At 44.7% G+C, this 22836-nt stretch overlaps 2 protein-coding genes across 5 annotated transcripts in view; one reads left to right on the top strand and one right to left on the bottom strand.

The window, feature by feature from the left end:
* LOC119455745 (zinc finger protein 425) overlaps positions 1 to 8106 on the bottom strand; it is a 28195-nt gene extending 20089 nt beyond the window's left edge. Inside the window, exons 1-5 of the mRNA XM_037717174.2 lie at positions 7959 to 8106; positions 7383 to 7518; positions 5051 to 5235; positions 2917 to 3148; positions 1201 to 1365 (exon numbers count right to left, since the gene is read on the bottom strand). Of these exons, the coding sequence (XP_037573102.1) occupies positions 1201 to 1365; positions 2917 to 3148; positions 5051 to 5235; positions 7383 to 7518; positions 7959 to 7964 (724 nt within the window). The 5' untranslated portion in view covers positions 7965 to 8106. The remainder of the gene's footprint in view (positions 1 to 1200; positions 1366 to 2916; positions 3149 to 5050; positions 5236 to 7382; positions 7519 to 7958) is intronic.
* An 81-nt stretch (positions 8107 to 8187) lies between these two features.
* LOC119455746 (oocyte zinc finger protein XlCOF28) overlaps positions 8188 to 22836 on the top strand; it is a 54334-nt gene continuing 39685 nt past the window's right edge. For 2 of the 4 annotated variants that reach the window (XM_049669234.1, XM_049669236.1), the window contains exons 1-4: positions 8190 to 8508; positions 10722 to 10838; positions 11866 to 12229; positions 13037 to 13291. In XM_049669234.1, coding sequence (XP_049525191.1) covers positions 8430 to 8508; positions 10722 to 10838; positions 11866 to 12229; positions 13037 to 13291 — 815 coding nt within the window. In that variant the 5' untranslated portion in view covers positions 8190 to 8429. Of the gene's footprint in view, positions 8509 to 10721; positions 10839 to 11865; positions 12230 to 13036; positions 13292 to 22836 lie in introns of all 4 variants that reach the window. The other 2 variants (XM_049669237.1, XM_049669235.1) reach the window with 2 other exon arrangements.

The raw sequence follows: 22836 nt of genomic DNA on the forward strand, positions 1-22836 counted from the left end.
AATAAGCATACGTGGATAACTGTGGATTGCAATTTTGACGTTATGCAGAACCAAAATACAAATGAGTTACCAGCTATGTTGTTTCCTTCAGTAGCCAATATTAGCATCCACCGGATTACAGATGTATGAATGCATCGATGGAAAGTATGGAAAAGCAGCTCCCAGCATCTTAAATCACTAAAAGCATCTAGCACTAAAATGCCGCCAGAGCCCTAATTTCGGGAAAAAGAGAAAAAAAGAGAGAGAAAAAGAAAACCCTAGATTTAGGGACAAATTCCTGGAGTCTGCATCATCGGCCACAGGTGCCATCGCAGCCTCTCTGGTATAACAGTTCAATACAGGCGCACCAACACCATCCTATGCTATGGGTGCTGCCTTTTCAGAAGCTGTTCAACGCAGTGAGCGAGGTAAGGGGGGCTGCCAGTTCTGCAGCCATTTCAGGTGCTTAGTTGGATGTTGGTTGTTTGAGTAGCAACTAACTTGACCTAAGGTTTTTGAAGTACGTATATATACTTGCCACATGCGAAAGAGACATGACTCTGTTGGACAGTGACATTGAGAGGTGTATACTTGGCTGTCCTGTCAGTATAGCTGGCCTCACAATTAACTAAAGTTGTTCACTTGGCTCTGACAGTGAGCTTCATTTGAGCAAACTTAGCATTTGATCAGTTCAATATTGCACCACATGGGTGACGTGATGTGCATTCATAGTTGCTCTCATTTACTCTACCTAAATGGTTTGTGGTAAGCATTTCAGTTGCAGCATGAGCAGAGCCACCCAGGCATGCTGTCTGCACGTTTACCTATGCGGTTGCCTGTTGCACCAGGCCAATCAGTCATTAAGGGGAACAAAGTTGCTGGTGGGTGGCTCAGCAAAGCTTCTCTTCAGTGGCCACCTCTAGCTGCTGCTGACACTTTGGCGCAGCAGACACGTAATCAGCAGCCTTGGGCTATGAACCATGTGAGCTGCAGAACTGCCTGTATCTCGCTCAGAACAATAGAAAGCCATGATGGGTTATCCAGCATTTGTGGCAGCTGCCTTTCTGGCATGAAGGCATGAGCACGTTTGCCCGAGCAAGTCTGCTCATCTAGACAGAGCCCTGGATAGGCATCGCATTGTTGGCTTGTGCAAGAGCTGTTGATGCGGTGCATAGCTGGGACTCTGCAAGTCCCGGTTGTGTCCAAGCTGAGATGACCTACCTCCAAATGGCTCTTGTGAGCCCCTGCCTGGCAGCAGGAGGTTCTCCTGGATGTGGATATCTGGATACTCAGAATGCTTGAGACCGTGTGCCGCCAACAGGCTCAGCCGGTGAAACATGGCGTTGCACAAAGTGCATGTGTACCTCGAGTGGTAATCTTCCAGCACTGCAAACAAGAGCCAACCACCAACTACTGAGGCAACTAGGGAATCGTTCGCTCACAAACATTACCACTTATGCAGGACATAGCAAGCTGACAACAACTGAATGGGATGTTTTAGGATGCAATAACAGCTTTCCTGTTCGAAATCATCCCTTAATTTAATAAAATTATCATAATCTTTCACTAACTACCCAGGTAATTATAATTTGTACAAAGAAAATTATCCTGGAAGCAGTAGAGGACTGATGACCGAACACAGTAGGCCACACACAATACACAGTAGGCACAGAAGCCACACATCGAACACAGTAGGCACAGAAGGGAAAGCTACGGAGGCATAGCACGCACAAGTGAGAGCGTTTCTGAAAAGAGTCACGCGTTTTAATCTACGTTAGTTTAGGCTGGGGAAGAGAAGATATAACACACCACTGAGTTTAAAAGCTGCGTCGATTCAGCGCCGGTTCCGAGCAACCAAAAGCACTGTCAAACGCTGCCGGACTACTTGGCGTGGTAACGCATGTGCAGCAGCTGCCATGCGCCCGCAGCTTTCTCTTCATAGCCACCGAAAAGTTGTCCGCAAGTATAGTACGCAGCGACAATCATTCTGCAGCTGAATTCACTGTTTTAGTGCGGCGAAAATTCTAGGTGTAGTCTAAACTTGTTTTTTTCAAGCATGCTTCCAACTAGCCCAAACCACTACCCGTATAAGTGAAGCTTTGATGACTCGGCAAGACAAAACGGCACATCATGATAAATGGCCAGCGAATTTCGGCAACGAACGGATCCCACAACCTGCCCGTAAAAGTCATCAGTCTCTGCTGGCATACCTTGCAGAGCAAAGCTAAGTTTTGTTCAGAGGCAATATTTTCGAACGATCACTTTCGGTGATGCTTTCAGCTTTGCAAGATTTTACATGAATCGACACCGGTCGCGTCGAAGTAGACAGCTGCAAGCGTTCCTGGCAGTGGGCAAAGATAGCGAACTTGGCACAATGCCAGAAATGTTGTAAACCGTACCTGCCAATGTAAGTACAACCTCGTTCACACGTTTTGGGAAAAAACACGAGAAAGAACATACTAACCAAAAAAAAACGTACGATCCAAAGTAACAGACTCAACTTGCATTTCTTGTTTACTGACGCACTTTCTTGTTTACATGAGATCTAACGGCCGGAAAACGTATCATACGATCGCAGTTTGGCAGCGTACTGAACGATGGTGCCGAACAACAGTGTTTTCCGGAAACGTATGAAACAGTAAAAAATAAGCGTAACTCTAATAGATCATTTCTTGTGTTCTCGATTGCGAATTTTGGTGCCAGGAAATCATACATAACGGCATCGTATCAACGAGGTTCTACTGTATTTGGTGCCAAGTCACACGAAACCTCGCCAAAGTGATTGCGTCTTCAAGAGAGACAATATGGTGGCTAGAGAAGCAACAGCTTCTGGTACTTGGTGAGATAGACAACAATGACATGCCAAATTGCGAAGAGGGAAGCAAAAAAAGCTTCGCTTTAAGAAGTGATCTAAAAAGAGCCAATACAATGCCTCACCTGGCACCACATAAGTTGGCGTGTTGATAACGCAGAGGGTACCATTATTGTTAGCCAAAATAGGAGTTGTCTGTGGGGTCAAGTAGGCAGTGTACGGCGATGTACTGTTGATGGCAGCCAGGGGCTCTAGAGGCAAACTGGACCCGTGCAACTGCAGGTGCTGCAGTAGGACAGCCTCGCTCGGGAACGTGTGGTTGCAGTGGCCACACCGCAACGATGGCTTGATGTGCAACTAATGATGAAAAGAGAGTGCAGATTGTTTCTCTCACTGCTTGCTAAAATGGACGAACAAAAAGACCAGAGACACAGGAGAGCAGGTGAGTCAGCTTTTTACAGCTTTCAAACGGCAATGTACTGTGCAGCCCCCAATTAAAGAACACCTAACCAGTATAAATAAAGCAAATATATGTAAAACTGGAACATTTACTTGCCTTTTCATCGGAAGGAAGCAACTGATATGATCAACTGGACAGGGGTGGGAATGCCCAAAGTCATGTTAAAGCAATTTTTTAAGCAGGTAAAACTTTATTCTGGAGCAGATTAGGGCAAATAAATTCTGAGAGAGTGTAAGCACCCTGAATAAGCTAAAAGTAGCAACATTTCTCCTCTCCTGTCCCCTCCTTAACTGCTCACACCCTCAGTTTGCTCTTTTTGATTGCGGTTATTGCACTGTCCATTGCTGCAATATTAGGATTCGCGATCACTGCGATTAACAGCAACTGCCATGGCGCTGGCACGAGCTAAAAGAACAAAAAGAATAAAAACAAGAAAACAAAAGGCACAGACGGCAGCGCACGGACACTCACGCGCTTGTTTCTGTGGAAACAATGCCAGCCCAACCACGTGACTGCTCCACCAACAGAGAAGTGTGGATAAGTCCCAGACCTCCTTGCCTGCCCTCACTCACCGGCTTGGTCGGCAAGATAACAGAATGTCACTACCTTCACTTCTATTTAGGGGGCCTAATTGGGTGCAGCTGTTGGTGCCAAGTGGCAGCCAGAATATGAAAGCTACTTTTATGCGACCTCCGAGACCTACCAATACAATGCCCCGCTGCACTGCGTTGGCAACCTTTCAATGACGATTACCAGAGGCAAAGCTGCCGATGCTCTTCTGGTGCAACATGGTGCAATTTCGGTCATTTTTCCATTTTTTGCACAATTTGGCACAGCAATTCATGTATCAAAATAACGCAACTGGTGCAGGATTCCCACCCATGACTAAACGTACATATACAGTCTACGCCCATTACAACGGATCTGCATACAACATACTTTCCGATATGACGGGCCATTCTTCCCACTTCGTTTGGTCTGCCTATATTACCAATGCATCTAATTCAGCTTTTAATGGACCTGGCTATAACAGATCACCGGTTACAACGTACAATTTCTTGGGCAAATTAAAGGAATACTGAAACAACAGTTGTGCATTTTGCCTTCTTTGCTTTATTAGACAGCTGCCTACTCCAAAATCACTGTATAGGGCCTCAATCCATGAAATGCATAACAAATTACTAATTTTACGGTTGCTTAATGTGACCAGTTAAAATCCCCCACCAAGCAAAGCGTAGCTTCAGGCATAGGGCATGTTAAGAAGGCTTCTGCGTCACATCACACAAAACAAAGGTCGTGGTCACATGGCATAACAAACCAATGGCACATGTCACTCAGCATAAATCAATGGCCGCAAGCCACATCATGACTGTGTTGCTGAAAGCTAGCACGGCGTCAGATGGGCCATTTTTCCTTCCCATACTCTGCACTTTTCTCGGAATAAGGAGCATCCATCTCGCACCCTTGTACAAGCCTGTCTAGTTTCTAATACGCTCAGCTATTGGTAATGCAGTCACGGTGTGGCTTATGACCACTGCAGCAGATTGACTGACCCCACACGTCAGTGGTTTGTAACACAACATGAATACCACCTCCGATTTGACTACCATATTACTACCACCTTCAACTACCACGTCCGATAGATGCACAAAACAAATTTTTCACTGTACTAAAAAAAAAATTGGACCAGAGAGTAAAAAGAAAAAAAAAAGAAAAAAGAAAAAAGAAGACAAAAAGAAAAGAACGAAAAGAAGATAGAAATTTTGCATCAGTATTCCTTAGAGCAGAGATAAATTTACCTCTAGGTGGGCCCTGAAAACAGTAGTCTGCTCAGTGGCAAAGCCGCAAAAGCAGCAAGTGAGCAGGGACTGGGATGGCTTCTCCTTGGGGCACTCGTGCATCACCAGGTCGCCGAGGGCACGGAAGGTGCCTCGGCAGAGTGGGCATGGGTACTCAGTCCGCTCTTGAATCACTGGCGTCCCCGCTGCCACAAAAATGCAGGGGCAAAAGTAGTCAACTTCACTGCCACAAAATGAAGATGCTGCCATTTACAAAATCATCCTTGCACATCTGCAGCACTTGTGTGCAACGAATAAACACCCTAACTGATGAAAAGCAAGAGAGGCATAGAGACAGGCTCGCATATTTTTTAACCCTTTGCAGCCTTTTGGTCAGGCATTACTTTGCATGTTCTGAACACTGCACAGAGAGAGCACTTGTGTGAACAGATATACTAGCAAATTATTTATTTCTGAAAATTTTCTTTAATCCTGACGCTCTTGTACAGCGTAAAGTCTCCAGGTCATTCCTCAGCACTCCCAGCCATTGTCACATTGTTGGTGATCACCACAGGAACCGTTCTCGTTAGGGTTCTCATCGTCACTTTCTTCTTCAGTGCTTTCCATCCGAGGATTTGCTGGTAGTCAGAACGCGTATTATATTCCTCCTCCACACAAAAAACATCTTCAGATTCACTCAATTCAATGCAAGTTCTTTTGGTAAAATGCACACAGAGAAAGCGCTGGCATTGTCCTCAGTGCTTTGCATCATAAGAATTCTTTGAAGTGCACAATTAAAAAAGTGCCCCCATATGCACAGGCTGCAAAGTGCAATTCTCAATAGTTGAAATAGTTCCCGAAAGGCATTTACACTCTCTCTCACCACATGCACATGCGTGTGGTGAGAGCATTAACAGTTAATGCTTCCCCCTGGTGCCAAGATGTTCCTGGTCCTCCACTCATGAGCACAAAGCGTAGCTTTGCGCTTGACAATGATAAAATGTGAAAGAAATGCAAAATATGTCTTCTCACAGGTGTGCTATTATATTTGATTCCTCCCTTTCAGCCAGACAGTGCACACTGAATGCGATATTGGTGAATATGCGCAACTAAAATTGTGATGTCCTTACTCAGGCACAGATATTTTACCAACACCTATGTTTACTAAAAAGAAACAAAAATTATTGGCATGCTACCTTAGGTGGTGCGTTTATGTACACAAATATTAGTAAAGACTGCTTGTAACCAGTACAGAATGATTCACTGTTAAAAGGAATACTTAGCTGGTATTCAATAACTTAAACACTTCTATTTGAGAGAAGAAAAAATAAAAATTGCTCGTACAATCTATTAGGCTAGCATCTATGCAATGATAAAAATTGTGCAGAAACCACCAAAGATGATTGTCAAAGTAAGTGAACCTTATATGGTTTTGTATCATACTGTGCCTGTCTCTGTGTTTTCTTTTCATGACTAGTTGAAGCATTGTCATTTTGTGCCCCTGTTGTATGGCTGTACCTCACAGCACAACATAGGTACGACAGCGAGCTGAGCAGCTGCGCGTGCAATTGCATGCACCACTTTTGTTGTTCATAATAGTGTTACACAACAGGCCAACGGTGGGTGCATCCCTTCCGACGCTTGCCTGGGTCAATCACAAAGGCAGTGGAGCGTCGCAGTGTCTCAAAAGCACTCGCTGTCTCTTGGAAAAGTTGGCAGAAACTTGTGTGTACCTTGTTTGTGAGTTGTTGATATGCTACGTGACGAGAAGGAGTGCCTGTGGCCAAATCAATAGAGCATCGGGCTGCTGTGGTTAAAATTCCCACCGCAAGACATGCAATTTCCTTTTCATTTTAATTCAGCGCCAGCTTGCATCAAACATGTTCATACATCAGCATGTTGCATAAACTTGACAAAAAAAACGGCTGCTCCGCCTATTCACGCCAAGCTCCATGCAGGTAGGCAAAGAGAGTTTCGCTTTAAAGAACAGTTTGCGCGCCTTCATGCTATATTTCGGCTATAATCGGTAGTCATACACTAACTGGGCGTTCCCTTTAAAAGTAGACCATACTGTGCATGTGAACTGCGCGCAGCAAAATCTTAAATACGTCACAGACAAATCTCGGAAGCTGAATATTCGCTCGCACTTTCAAATCACATCAAGCACTGTGCCTGCGTTTTATATATATATATATATATATATATATATATATATATATATATATATATATATATATATATATATATATATATTTCCCGCAACATTACAAAGAACGCTCCTGCGGGGCGCCAAAACGCGCTGGCTGCGCGTCTTCTATGTTCGGGCCACACACGAAAGACAGAATGTACTTACAGTTCGATATTGTAAGTAGATTCTCGAGCAGCTTTCCCCGATCGAGGATTTCGGCGTCTGGCGTATCCAGCTGGGACTCGACGAACATCGCCGGACACAGCTCATCATCGTCGCTGCACCAGGCGACCTGTGCAGCCTAGGACAGAAAAGGTGCGAAATGTGAGTGACAAAAATGACACAGCCATCGCTATACAAAGATCGCCTCCTAGTCGAGATTAAATGAGATGACTGCGAAAGACGAATTTTCGCTTCCGAGCGCGGGCAAATTGTTGGGAGGCAAGCTATGCAGCGCCTCAAGATGCCAACAACTGATCGACGGGAATAAAACAGGACTATGATCTCTCAGCTTTCTCTGTAGTCTTTTGCCGGTCGTGTCGTGTTCGGACCTGAGAGCTATTCCACAGAAGCGCGCGATGAAAAGCATCCATCACGCGGGCGTACGCTGAAATGAAGACAGACCCTAACAGCGGGAGAACTCGATCGTGGAACTCCCAGCCCGTCTAGAACGATGCATGCCCATGCGCATGTTACCGCAGAACGAAAACAACGCGTTTATCGGTTGAATCAGACGCTCACCGCCATAATCCTATAGCCGTATGAACCGCGGTAAACATTCAAGTTTGTATGTGAGAATCCACATTTGAACTTTAGTCAAGTAAGATCGAACATGGAAGCGAACGAAGGACGGAAACCCACGAATTCACATTTCCGGTTTTGTTTGGAGCTCCTCTTTTCTTTGTCCTTCATGGTAGCTGTGTATTTACTGAAGTGTTATTATTTATACGCTAATAATTAATATTTATTATGCAGTAGAGATGAGACTATAATTTGTTTCTTTATCGAGGAGTCGCCGAAAGCGGCGCTGCATCAGCTGCTGTCCGCTGTTCCATGGCGTCTGCGGTTATGTAGGGTGGCATATATCAGCGCGTTAAGACGCTGAATTAACAGCTAATAGAAATAATTAAGGATCCATTGCTCGCGAGAGACCACAGACGTGAATGCACGGCTACTCCCATCTGCGGACACCCTTCGGCTCAACGCAACTAAATGAGCGAGCGAGAGTGGCAACAACCTCGGGAGCCGGAAGATCGCCAACTTTCGTCAAGCGACGCTCACCAAACAGCCAGTACTGAAAGCATTTGACGGCGGGTTGCTTTCGCGCTAACCAGCTGGGATTGTTTTATTGCGAACTGCATGCCGCGCTTTGTCCAGCCCGATCTACATTCTGAATGCACCAATGTATGCGCTTTCGGTCGTTCTCCAGCGATGTGTAACTGTATATGTGGCAGAACCGGTTGCTCTCTGTTTACACTTTATTTCGCCGTCTGGTTTGGAGCGCCGTCGGCAAGGTCTCTAACGTTTTCGTCAAGACCTATCAGACGGATTCGAAAAAAATTGGGTTTCGCCTCCATTACGTTCCTGAGCATCGCAGAAAAGCCTTCGTTCACACATTGGCATGTTGCCGTTGAAGCGAATGAAGTGCGAAACTGCGATGCGGTGCTTCACAGAGAGCGTACATTTACTCCAGAATTCGAGTTGTTCTGGTAGACGACTTGTTTTATTTGGCGAATTAAATTTTGCTCACACACAGCAGGCATTACGGGCGGTACAAGGCAAGGAGTACCGCATTGCAAAGGTCATTCGATGGGCTGCCTTCCGGAGAATACCTTAACCTTCTAGTTTCAGCCTCAATTTCTAGATCAAGCCACTATTCAAATGGCTTGCTGGCTGAAAATTCTGCCTGACATTAGTTCCGCGTAAAATCCCGAACTTTTTTTTTTTTTTTATGCGTTGGCATTAGGAGTGTCAAAGTGGAAAAAAAAGTGTGTTGGAAGCCGGTTCACGTGGTATATATACATATAGGGACGTATTATGAAACGTTCCACTTCGACAATGTTTTGCTTTTCGCCTTCAGATGCATGCTGATTGACTGGTTGAGCAAAATTGAATGACGTCGGGCTCAACCAGCCAATCAGATCATCCAATTTTGCTAAAACAGCCAATCAGCGCGTGCCTGACAGCGAAAAGCGAAATATCGCCAAAGTGGAACGTTTCAGAAAACATCCCCTATATGCACACACACATAGTGGTCTGCTCCGGACCTCACAGTTGCACTTCACTCCTCGGGGAGGTAGGACGTGTGTCGAATGAGCTCCTGAACAACACTTTGCAATGTGTTGAATGCGGTTTAAATCATGGATCCTGGACCTCGAAGTAGTGTGACGTAATTTACCGCTAAATCGCCAATGAATTTCTTTCTTTCTCTGCCTGAAAGAGCCAGAAAAGCCATGGTAATGACGTGAAAATAAAACTTTGAATTATCTGAAGCACAGCTATCAATTTTGTCGCATAGCATGAGGCTAAATGCACACTATTTAAAAGAGTGCTTTCATAACTGCAGATGAGTTTCACTTCCCTTTACAAGTGCTTGTATGTCAGTCATGACTTACGTAGTTGTTATATGCCTATTCCCTCCATAAACAAAAACTATAGCATGTTGCTTTCTGCAGTGCATGCAGAAAAAGTAGCATAAATTGTGCATAAAAAGCAACATGAACTTGAATGCCACTTAAGGTATTGTAAATGTGATAGTAATTGAGTGGGTTGGGTTACGAACAAGCTTTGAAACACTCATCTGCACAACTGTGTTGCAAAACACTTATGTTGTTTCTGTAGGTAGCGTGGTGATCAAGCAATGCAAAGAACACTGTGCTGCTTGAGAGCAATATTATATTGACTCAGACGTATACAAAGATCCACAATCTTCATTGTATGAAATCAGTGATCTAGTGTTGTGCTGTCAAGGGTGAAAGATTGAAGCAGCACATTTTCTACCAATTGTCACAATAAGAATTTCACAGTCTGAAAGTTCTGTTGCAGCAGCGTTTTCTTTTTGGGTCCTTGCTAAATAAGTTTCATGAGATTTGCAATTGATGGCCTTTGTTAGATTTTCAGCAATTCTTTTCTATATTTGTTTTCTCCTTTATCATTAGCTCATACACATGGCTGCATGCTATGTCACCAGATTCTACCACTCAGCGTGACGGGAGAAAAAAAAAAAAGAATTGTTGCAATGTAGTTGCAGAAATCAGCCTGTGGTTTAAAAGATGTGAATGGTTGTGTTGCAGTTACCGAAAAAAAAAGAAAAAAAAAACATTAATAAGCCAAAGCTTCAGCTTATGCAGCACTTGGAAATTTTAGTGAAATTGAATATGAGTTATGTATTTCAGTGTCAGCAAGTGCAGTTGTAAAAACATTGCATTTGTTTAGTAGCCTCCAAATTAAGTGTTGCAATTCGGTTCGAAGAAGGGATGGAATTGGAAATGCTGAAATTTGCAGGTACACCAGAACCTGATGGCAGGGATACCAGCGACACTTTTGCAGAGGCCATCTCCGATTTTGACACTAATGACACCACCAATGGCTCTGACGATGAAAACGGAATCATATGCAAAGGTAACTAGTGGAATAACTTTTACTGGTAGACTGTTCTAGTGCATAGGTGTTGTGCTGGTGCCTTCCACGTTCACGATTTTATGTGGTACAGCTTATTCAGACTTTGGCATCCATTCAGAATGCATAGAGGACTTATTGCAAAGACAAAAAGGACAAGAGTAGACACAACAAGCACTGGTTGTTTCTTTGTTAACGCTTACAGTTTAATATCTTTGGTTAATTCATTCTTAATGTTGGGCATGGATTTTTGTGGCTGCAGTGAGTGGCTATATATTACAATGTCCCATCCCACCTTCATGTGGATGTGCATAACCGATGCTATTCTTTTTTTTTTTTCCATGTGTATTTCAATTTTTGCCAGTAGCATATATAGGCTGGCCTTGATTGCATGCCAGTACGTGAGAATCGGAAGAACAGGAAATTGTGGTAAGAAATAATATAAATAAAAGCTTTCCTCATATGCAAGCCTACCTAGAAAAAGCATCAGTGGCGAAATCAACATGGCTTTATTCTTTCCTGCAGCACTTTTCAAAAATAATTTGTATGATTGCTTGACACTTGAAAAGCTCACCGACACCAGATTCATTATTACAGTGCTCATTGTCATGGTCTCTCTGTACTTGGCAGCCATTAGTTGGTGTGTAGTGCATGATTTCTGTTGGAGCCGGATGCTTGCATACAGACTGGCCACGCAGTTTCGTATTTGAGATTTAGAAAAAAATATGATGTCTGGGTTTCAGTAAAAAAAAAAAAAAAAAAAGATGCTAAATTGCTCTTGTGGGTATTGCAATTTAGTGCTTTGTTCGCTGGTAGTGGGACGTTGTTGTAGCTCGCATGCAGTGAAGGAAGGTTAGGAATTTGCCCGTGATTGACTGAAAATAACCAATAGAAGGAATTTGTACTTAGGTGTCACACACTGAACAATGGTGTTAGTACAACGCAGTGCAGAAACATTGAAGCAAGGTCGCTGTTGCCTCACACATTGTCTGCCACCAACAAATCCTGTGTGCCTTTCACGCTAATTCAGTGGAGATGGTGGAAGGAGACGAGGAGATTCGCGAGTTTGGGGAGGATTCGGAGGAGGGCCCGCGGACCAAGCACACGTGCCCCGACTGCCCTTTCGAGACATTCGTGCGGTCAAGTCTGGTGCGGCATCGTCGCATGCACGCACGCCGGCCACTGTCGTGCCACCTGTGCGATGCACACTACCTTGATCAGACATCCTTGGCACGACACCTGCGGACTCACGAAGGTGGCCAGGAGGCACTGCTGCCCTGCCCCGAGTGCGGCACTCACTTCACTCGCCGGGACACCCTGGAGCAGCACATGATGATGCACGCGCAGCCCGAGAAGCCTTTCAAGTGTTCCATCTGCCAGAAGTCATTCATGACGTGAGTGGTGAACCCATGCTCACCCTCTCATTTCATCTTCCCGATTAGGTTTGCAGTAGGACAAAACTGATCTCTTGAAAAGCTTTCAGTGCCACTGTTATGCCTAAAACAAGCCCACCCTACTGCTGTACCTGCAAGTTTCCCAAACTCGTTACCCCCCCCCATGATACCCTGAAGTGACGCATGATGCAAAATGTGTGACTCATCGGCATGACCTCCGAAATTGGGTGCTGTCTGTGGCTGCCCACGGTGGGCTGAAAAATATCGAAGGCAACGGACTGGGATTTACATCATATCCGCTAACCACCGGGTGCATGTGTTGTCTGATTACATGTTATTTAAAGGTTGCTAATAAGAAAATTAGACAGTTACCAGCCCTGCAGCTTTGCCAAGATTGCTTTATTAGTACATACTACTCATTTATAACCAATTTAACTGAAGTGAGATTTTGTTTCAGTTGAATTTTAACATACAAGTTTCATCGGGTTATGTCCTTCATAAAAAAATGTATTCATTAATTCATTTATCCATTCATTCACTAATTCATCCATGTGGTTTAATGTCCCAAAGCATCATTATGAGAAAGATCGTAGTGGAATGCTCGACATTAAATTTGACTCCCTGGGGTTCTTTAATGTGCACTTAAATCTAAGCGCATGAGTGTTTTTACATTCTGCCCTTATCGAGACACGTGACTTCCATGGCCACGAAATGAACCCATGACCTCATCAAATGCTTGTAAGAACAGGGTTAGGACCATGAGATGGCAGATTTGTCTGACAAACTTCCCCATTAATCTCATTGCAGTTACAAGGAGATGCAGGCGCACAAATCGGGCCATGGGCGCATAGCTCCTTACGTGTGTGAGGTGTGCGGCAAAGGCTACCTGCAACTCAGCACACTAGCTGAGCACCGCTTCAGCCACGAGGAGGAGCGACGGTTCCCGTGCACACTGTGTGGCAAGCGCTTCTTCTCCTCCATGGCCTTGAAACGCCATGGCCGTGTGCATACTGGCGAGCGCCCATTCCGATGCCTGACATGTGGCCTCAACTTTGCCATCAGGTGAGGCTTGTCCCAGTTTTGGCACGGTGTAATTTCCCAATACACGTAGATAGCTTGTGTACACTCGAACCTTGTTTTAACAAAGTTGCATTCAACATAAATATACTTTAATTATATCCAATATGCATTATAAACATAGGCACTGATATTGGCGAACAAATTTGATGAACTTTAGATTTACTTTGTTGTATCCATGTTTGTTACATTGAGGTTTCACTGTATACACATGCTTTTACACAGTGTGTCTATGCTGACCTGCATCCCTAAAAAAAAAAAAAAAAAGTTTTGTGCGTTGCTTATATATTTCACAGCCAGATTACATTTTATGATACGGATTGTTCAATGAACGCTTGGCCCTGTTACTTTCTTGTTTTGTCGAGGAAAATAAATGTAAAAATGTGTTCATCTGAGCCTTTGCCATAAGTTATGTTCATTAAATGGTGGCTATTATGTCACCTTCCAGCATCTGCAACACTGCATAGCATGGCACCTGAGGTTAGTTTTCTTGCTCGCTGAGGGATGCGATGTGGACACCTCAAATGGTGCAGACAGAAGTAAATTCACATAGCTTTCTTGACATGCCAGGTAAGTAGCATTGCCAAGTGGTACAACATTGAATCAAATCTGAACCGTAAAATGCAATCTTGCTGTGAAATTTGTGCGAAATCAAAGCAGCGATGAAGGTAAATTTTTTTCTTTAAAATTCTTAAGATAACTATGTACATTACCATATATAATGTGTGATTTTCTTAACTATATTTTATTGGATATGCTCTGAATCGCATTTTAACCCATAGTGCACAACTACAACGGATTTCAGGTGATTAAGGTGAAATGATGGCATACACCCAAGGAAGGAAGGAAGGAAAATAAGAGGTGAAAGGCAGAGAGGGTAGCCAGATGAAGTGTCCAGTTGGCTACTCTGCACAGGGGGATGGGGTAAGGGCAGAAAAGATAAAAAAACTAGAGAAGATAAAAAAAAATTATTAAAAAAAGGTACATATCAGTCCGCACATTCTGTAGTTTTTCAATAATTCCTGTTTCTTTTAAAAAGCATACTAGCCCTCGCAAAGCAGTTCGTGCCAACATCAACAGGAACCAAGAATTTTGACTTCTCTAAAGGGACGGCTGTCAATCTTGTCGAGCGTGGTGCTGAGGACTTTTCTTTGTGCACTAAAATGATGTACAATCACACAGAAGATGCGCTATCGTCTCTTTGCACCTGCACACTTCACAATCTGAACTTCTGGCTATTCCGATAAGGTAGAAGTACGCGTTGGTAAAAGCTACTCCAAGCCATAGGTGACAAATGAGAGTTACCTCCCGGCGTGGTAAGCCATGTGGAAGGTGGAGCTTCAGATCAGGATCCAGGGAACAGAGGTGCTGGTTTTTAAAATCTGTCGAATTCCATTGGGCTAACGTAAGCTCACGAGCAAGCGCACGGAGCTTTCCTGTTGTGTCTGTTCTGGACATAGGGATAGCAACGCAATCAGCACTGGTCAGTGGCATAGCCTGAAATTTTGTTCGGGGGGGGGGGGGCTCACGTTGCAGCGCGGCCTCCTCCTTATAGAATTTGTGGAGGGATCAAATACATGAATAATAACTGCATTGCCATTGCCATTATATATTAGATGCTGTACACGAATTATTGAACGCTGCGCACTGTCAAGACAAGTAAAATATGTATTTTTTTTCATAAAAGAGTATATTCGTATGTCTCAAAAATAGTGCCAGAAATAACTGATATCAATACTGCCGCATTTTTTTTTTGTCTATTTAATAAGTAAAGAAAATACCATGCGAACTATAGAACTACAGTTAAACCTGGATATAACGAAATTGACAAATTCCCGAGAAACTTCGTTATAAAGAGGATTTCGGTATATGCAGGTTCGGCACGAAAATTCGAAAAAGAAACTCCTACTGTATTTACTCCGTTCTAACGCGCCCTTAATTGTAACGCGCACCCGTTTTCCGTTTTCGTCGAAGCACTCATACTTGGAATGTCACACCAGGTACTGGTTGTATGGACGCATGTCGTTTCGCAAAAGCGCGAGGCATCAGAAACGAAGAGGGAGCGTAATGATGGTGTCGTATAGTATTACAGTAGAACACCGCTGTTACGTTCCGGGGGGGCTGCGTTTTCCCGGCTGTTACGTCGTTTTCGGCCGGTCCCAGCAAGGCTCCCATAGAACCCAATGCATTGGTAACCCCGCTGTTGCTTCGCAACTGCGGGACCGTTCCCGCATCGTACGTTGCGAACTGCCACCCCGCACTGGCCCGAGCGGCCATTTTCACTTTTCATGTCGCTTGGCTTGGTGGCTTGACGATGGCATTGGCCGCCGAAAATGCCGGGGGCGACAACTATGACGTATTTTCGGTTTCCGCCAGCAAAAGTATGGCCCTTGAGATCTGTAATTGCTATGTAAAGATGGTGTCTATGACGCATTGTGGCCCTAAAATTGGTTTTGGCTCATAGATATTGCGTATAAAGTCCAAGGGCGATAACGCAGTCGCTGCGCGCCGTATGCTGTATGTGCGAGTGAAAACGTGCGAGGGGAGCCGACGACCGCGTCTAAATCTCTCACGCGCAGGAAAAGCAGGGAGGAAGCGCGCCTTCTTCCGTTGCGCTCGAGGCACCGGCGAGGGAGCGAGGGGGGAGGGATAGCGGGGCGGTGTTGTACTGTACTCTGGCATCAACTGCGTACTGCGCGGCGGCGCGCAGTCGCGCGGGCCGTATCTTGAAAGCGATATGCGTTGGGGCAGAGCCTAGTAGTGTAGGTGCGTCGGTGGCTCGTAGCTTTGTGCGTGCTGTGTGTTTTCGGCGCTCAGTTTGCGTTGAAGCGATAGACAACAGCACGAAGGTCACTTCGCTCGCTTCTCCAGCGGCGCTTCCACACGCCGCAAGCGTTTGACAACGCGTGTCCGCGCTCATCGAGTGTGATGTGTCACAGCGTGTACCAGCTAGCACTTCGGCGACATCAACCAGAAAGGGAGAGAGTGCCGGCTTGGCGGGCTAGGCCAGCTGCAGTAAGCGGCAGGATCAGGTTTGAATGAAGGGAGGGGGAAGGTCACGCCCGCGGCGGCAAGATCGCCGGGTCGAGGGATGCAGGCCCGCCTCGCACACGCACGCACACGTGCGATCGCTTCGCATTCCGTCGCGGCGGAGAAGGTGCTTCCATTTGCTGCTCGAGCAAAAATGACAAAATTTGGGGCAAAATCTCTAGGTTGCCGGAGGGGAAAATTCGTTATATCGAGGGGGTCTCCCGCTGCCACTTCTTTACATAGAGGTCTCAAATACATGTGCTTCTATGGAGTAACGGCGGGGAATAGAAAAACTTCGTTATATCCAGGAATTCGTTATAAGCAGGTTTAACTGTATATCAGTTCGAAACCAGCAAAGCAGTGCAAGCAGCTGATATGAAAAACGTAAAGGCCATAAAATTAACAAGTTGAGGACAAATATTTTGATGAATCTCTGTCATTCAAGAACCTTGTTTACATTTTTGTACATATGCAATCGCCAGGGAAAAATCTCAATGACGCTGTCCTTCGTTGCAATGGATTGGGCAGGAGCAGCTGTTACTAGCTGTTACCGGTTGTATATTGTGAGTAATTGCACCGAAATTATATTCGCAACAGTGAGTACATCTAAAAAGCACGACTTCTGCAAAATATACATTATAACTGCGAAGATAGAAGGGAATATAGAAATGCAAAGATAAATGGGCAAAAATAGTGTCGCTGGAAACAAAGTTCACTACTTGTATGCACAAAACCTCGCAACAAGATATTTAATTATACGCATAAGTCTACAATAAATCTACGTATCTAAGCAAACGTCACTGTATATAATGCGTCAAGCAAGACAAACATGTTGTGCAGTCACAGATAGTAAACTTCACGCATATAATGCAGGCAAGAACAAAACTATGATCGCATAAAATCGTGATATGCATTTGGGTCATGCTGCGGTCGCGACAGCACCATATGGGTAGAATAATAGAGAAAGAATGCAGAAATCAACACGAAAATGCGTATTTTAACTGCCTGCACAGCGGCAACAATTATTCTGCACCCAAAATTAAAGAAGGTATTGCTTCGTTGCAAAAAAAAAAAGTAAAAGCAGGTAGCTAAAAAGGAAAGAAAAGGATAAACGAAAGTCACAGATGATGCGGCAAGTTGAACTCCCCAAAATCCTAATGTGTTTTTAGGAAACGCTGCGTGGGCCGGGCTTTTAATGAGCAAGGTCGGTCAAAATTGGTTATTGATGTCCTCTTAATCTTCGTATTCGCATGATAATTTTAAACATGATGCTAACTGTTACAATAAACGGCAAAATTTCTGCGGTTTTAAAAGCTAATGAACAGTCATACGTTTTCATAATTATGAGCTTATGGACGTGAAGGAACAGTTATTTTTACATGCATTGATTTTTGCTGCTTCGCTATCTAAAGGACAAACTTCACTCATCGGGGAAGTTTAGCGAAGCGGTCAATAACTTCGGACACGTTGATGCCGACGTCTCTGTGGGCGTATATAAGCGCCAGCATAACCATGCGTTCCTAAGACATTGTAGTGCGCAAGTAGTTTTTTAGTAATCTCATGTTTGAAAATCTCTCTGCGCTGGCAGTGGTCACTGGAAGGGGGACTAGAATCTGCAGCAGTTTGTACACATTTACATGTAACCTGGAGCCTCAATGAAAGAGGGGCATCTATTCCTGTGCTGAAACCTAAAAGAACTTCTTCGATATCGTTGGCATCCTTGTTTAGGTACCTTGCACGAACAGTAAACTGTTCGATTCTAGCAATATCCGTCATTTCGTCAGCAAGTACGGAAACGCAGCCTGCAGCGTTTACTTTTGCATCTAGGCTTTCTTTGATAATTTCACCACAAATTTCTATAATTTGGTATTGTACATCTGGGCTTAAATACGAGGCATTACTGGGGCAACTTTCCAAATGCTTCTTCCGATATGTATCTCCACCACAATCAGCTCGCGTGTGAAGAAGCGCTCTGAAAATACCAGTATTTTCAGCGGGGGGCTTTGCTTAAATCCATAGGACCACTGTCCCTATGGCCATGGAGAGCCACACCTTGCCGCCCGCAAAAAAGAACTGTCTCAATAAAGGCCGTTAACTTTCTTCTGTTTCTCTTATCTTTCTTTGCGTGCCCATTTCCAGCAGATCGATCACATTGGGCGTGCTTCCTAGAAATGTTTGGAGAAAATTATCAGCTGCCAGCTGACAGTCACGGTGATATTTAGTATTTTCGTGTGTGTGGAAGATTGCGTGCGCATGCTTCCATTTCTGGAACGGCTTGGACACGAGGACGCGCATGTTGGCCCAAGTTTGTAAGAACATTAAGCCCATAAAGTTCCAGAATTGAAAATCTAAAGCACGCCTTTGGAAATGTCAGTGCACCTTTCGCGTCAAAAGTTTGAGAACTTTATACCCATAACGTTTTGGAATTGAAATCCATGCGCTCCTTAGATTCCACGGCCGCTGCGTGATGCTGCGACGCGCCCGCATCCTATCGAAAAGCCCTTGAAACATTGTGCTCGGATGGGGCTCCTGGTGTTAGGAAGGAAGGAAGGAAGAAAAATAAGGAGGTGAAAGGCAGAGAGGTTAACCAGGTTAAGTGTCCGGTGTGACTCCACGTGCATGGGCAGTTGCCACGAAATCTAGCCCGAGTTCGCAATGTTCGTGCCGAAATGTCTTTTCGAGCGTGAAAAAGACATTGTAGACAAAATGCAGAATGATTCTCAGCGCCGGTGGTTGTTTCGGTCGGCGGTGCATGACAGCACGAAAAATTTTTTTTTGGGGGGGGGGGGGGGCTGAAGCCCCCCCAGCCCCCCCCCCCTCCTTGCTACGCCTCTGGCACTGGTATGTGAAGATCGAGTGGCTGCGTCTGCTTGCTCGTTTCCAAGGATACCACAGTGACTTGGCAGCCATTGAAAGACGGTGTCATGTCCTTTGTCAACTGCCAGATGGCAATTTCGCGTGTGGCCGCGACAAGTCGTTCTAGGGGTCCACGGCGTAGTGCAGAGAGCAGAAGATGGACCATTTCTGGGGCGGTTCCTGATCGATCAATTGCATTGCTGTACGCAGAGATGCAATTTCGACAGCCGTCGTCGATGTCAAGTGCGATGTCCGGAATTTTATCACTGTAGATTTTGTTGGGACAAATACTGCAGCTGCTGAATGGGAGTGCATGACCAACCCATTGGGGTAAACATGTAAGCGGTCACTATGGAACTCATGTAGTAGCAATAATGCTGCCTGCTTCAATGCTGCTGATGGCATTTGTGCCTTCTTCTTGATGCCTGGAATGGTAAGGCATACTCGAGGTGAATGCAAAGGCCACAGGTGCAACGAATGCCATGCTGCTGGGATGTAATTTGATGGTAGCGATACTCCGTGAGGGTAGTCAGGAGACGGCTAAAACTCGTATGCGACCTAGTTGTTGGCAGGCAAGCAAAATGGTAAAAGGGCATCCTTGAGACATGTCGAATGTGCACTCTTAGAGTGTCGACTGCAATGTACGTTGATATAGGGTTGTCACGTGCTATGGCGATTGTGGCTGCTGTGGATGAGGCCGAGGCACGTCCGAAGAACTTTGGCTTTGCAGGTTCATTTTACTGGTGCTTCCCAGCACGGGCAGACTATATCTTAGGAAGCCCATAAATAATGCATGGTACAGCTGTAGCATCGATTGCACAGATGCACCCCAAGACTTTTTGCTGACAAATTTGAATACATGGGCTATTGCAGTCAACCTCTTTTTCATATATGAAATATGTGGTGTCCAAGAGAAATCACGGTCAATGATAACTCCAAGGAAGCGGTGCTTTGTTTCGTAAGCAATTATTTGTCCATTTATGCGTATAACATATGGAGTCATTGTTTTGCGTGTAAATGCATCTAATCGGCATTTTTCTGAGGATAGTTCTAGGCCTTTCATATGCAGGTAAGATGACATATGTGTGACCACCTTCTGCAGCCTCGCTGGTATCTGTGGACGAGTCACGCCGGACGCCCAGATGTAGATATCATCTGCATAGATACACCCAAACTATACTTATTACTAAGGGTGGTAAAGTACTAAGCACTTGGCGGAGAGATGTCCACTCTGTAAATAATTGCGGTTGGGTGATGAGCTTGAATGCGTTAAGGGGCCTGTGCTCCAGGTGGCAATCAGAGTCGCAAGCAGGGAGAGCACGTCTCCCACAGGCGTGCTCTTTTATACAGAGTAGCTGCTTGGGCTGGTTGGTGAACATTCGTTTAAAGAAAAAGCCTTATTTTGCTCATAATACACAAGGAACGAAAGAAAGTGACGAGACAGAGCGCTACTAACAACCGTCAAGTTTACTTTGCACGTTCCTGCAGCCGGTCATTTATACATCGGCCTGTTTGGTCGATGTGGCATCTACTGCACAGTAGTGGTGTGCGACAAACAAGTTCACCTGTGCACTCTACATACTTCTTTTGCATGCTTCTTTTCACAGCCAGCAGTGGATGACTTTTCATTATTTCCGTGCTGACACAATGAACCAAGCTTGCTCCATGCAGAGGAAAGTAGCTTCACATCCGCTTTTCCCATTGCATTATTATATATTGAGATCATTTACCTGTCAGTGTAAAACAAGTGTCACGCTAGTTTTGTAATGTGCCCTTGTCATGGTTGTGCGAGCAACATGCATGCAAATTTATCTTTTTTCTCCCTTTCACCTCTGACTATATATTGCTATGGGAACAATTGAAACTGGATGATTGTTAGTACCGTTCTGTTCTGTCGCCTTCCTTACTTTCTTGTGAATTGTGCGCAAAGTGAGGCCTTTTCCTTGATGAAAAAAACTCTTTTATACCTTTTGGCTTTTCTTCCGCAAGAGGGTCACCCTGCTTGCAGAGGGACAATACTTTTCTCACTTCACGTGAGTCTCATGGGAGTGCGCTCCGTGGTGTCATGGGCATGCTGCTGGGAATTGGGGAAGGGGGCATAATACAGCCTCCACACATTTCCTGCAGGCCTTCCACACCATCACGCACCGGCGGTGTATTCTGGAAAAAATTGGCACATGTGCTCCCCATATATTGCGACTTTGACTCATTTGTGCAGATTATATAGGTTTGCATGTACACATGGTGTGTGTGTATATGATGAATATATGCTGTATGTCTTCTTGCACACTTGTTGGGGACACAGCGCATGTAGGGCATTGGGACAGTCAGGGCTTAGCTCATTGTATTATCCCATCATTATTCCTGATTTTTCTCTATTGTCTTCTGTATACTGAACCCTTCCCCTTTACCTTGCCGTGGAGTTGCAGGCCAGACACTCACTTCTCTGGCTAAACCGTCTGCCTTTCGTTTCATTCAACTTACCTCTCTCTCTCTCTCTCTCAGCACCAAGCACAAACTTTGTATGCATGTCTTCTGTCCTTGAAGGGACACTAAGGAGAAATATATTGAGTTAAGCGGTATCTAAAGTTACCCTAGTTACTTGAAGATAGGTCGAACACGAATTATAGGTCGACCCCTGTATATTGAACTTGTTGAGAAATAAAAAATTATAATTCGAATATAGGACAACCCACATATTTTTAGAAAAACAAAAACATTGGAACATGACACAGCTTTATTTATCGTAAGGTCGGCCTTGCTAAGTCTTCCTAGTCGATGCTCTAAGCTGCATCCTTGTCGGAACTGCTAGAAAAGTCTTCCTCGTTGAATGCTTTGCCGGCGCCATCGGCACCCAAAATGATGTTGACAGTGTGTGCGGTATGCAGCACTTCCTAAAGCCAGTCTGGATAATCTCCAGACTGGCTTTAAGGCAGTGCAATGGGGAAAGCCAGTCTGGATAATCTCCAGACTGGCTTTAAGGCAGTGCAATGGGGAAACTCAGTCATCTCAGTGCTTTTGCTAGCCTTGTTCACGGATATAGGTCGAGAATCTTTCACCATTTGGGTAACATTTTCAAAAAGAGAGGTTGACCTATGTTCAAACAAATACGGTACGTTTCTGCAATGAAACAGCCACTCTTAACGTAAAGCGGAGGCTTGTTCAACCAGAAAAAGATACAAGACCAGAAGACAGGTGGCTACACTGCCCTGAAGGTCCTGCACCAACTTTTCTTGATGTGTTAAATTTTTACAGTGTTCGCTTGGGTTGCGACAGTGTGACTTAAGAACTAAGGAGGGTACCATACACGGTGCTTTGTGAAAAGGGGTGGGGCCGTGTGGTGTCCCCTCCGTTTCTTGTTCCTTTTCTTAAGTTGCGGTATTGCAGGCATTAAAGTATACTCACATGGTGAATTCTGTGTGGCTTGGGTCTGTTTTATTGTTTATTTGCAAATAAGGGCTTCATTGTACTCTAACGGAACCAAAGGCTCAACTTAGCAAGTTTGAACAACTTTTCCTGCACTTCAATGGCATTAAAACATAGAAAATACATTGAAATCCATGGCATCGTATTGCGTAGCTGTGTCGTCGTTTTGGCACAAAACTTAAAAAAAAGTTCGGCCTTCACTTTCTCCACTAGTAAGT

This window comes from Dermacentor silvarum, chromosome 6 (genome assembly GCF_013339745.2).
Source record: "Dermacentor silvarum isolate Dsil-2018 chromosome 6, BIME_Dsil_1.4, whole genome shotgun sequence".
Lineage (NCBI taxonomy): Eukaryota > Metazoa > Arthropoda > Arachnida > Ixodida > Ixodidae > Dermacentor > Dermacentor silvarum.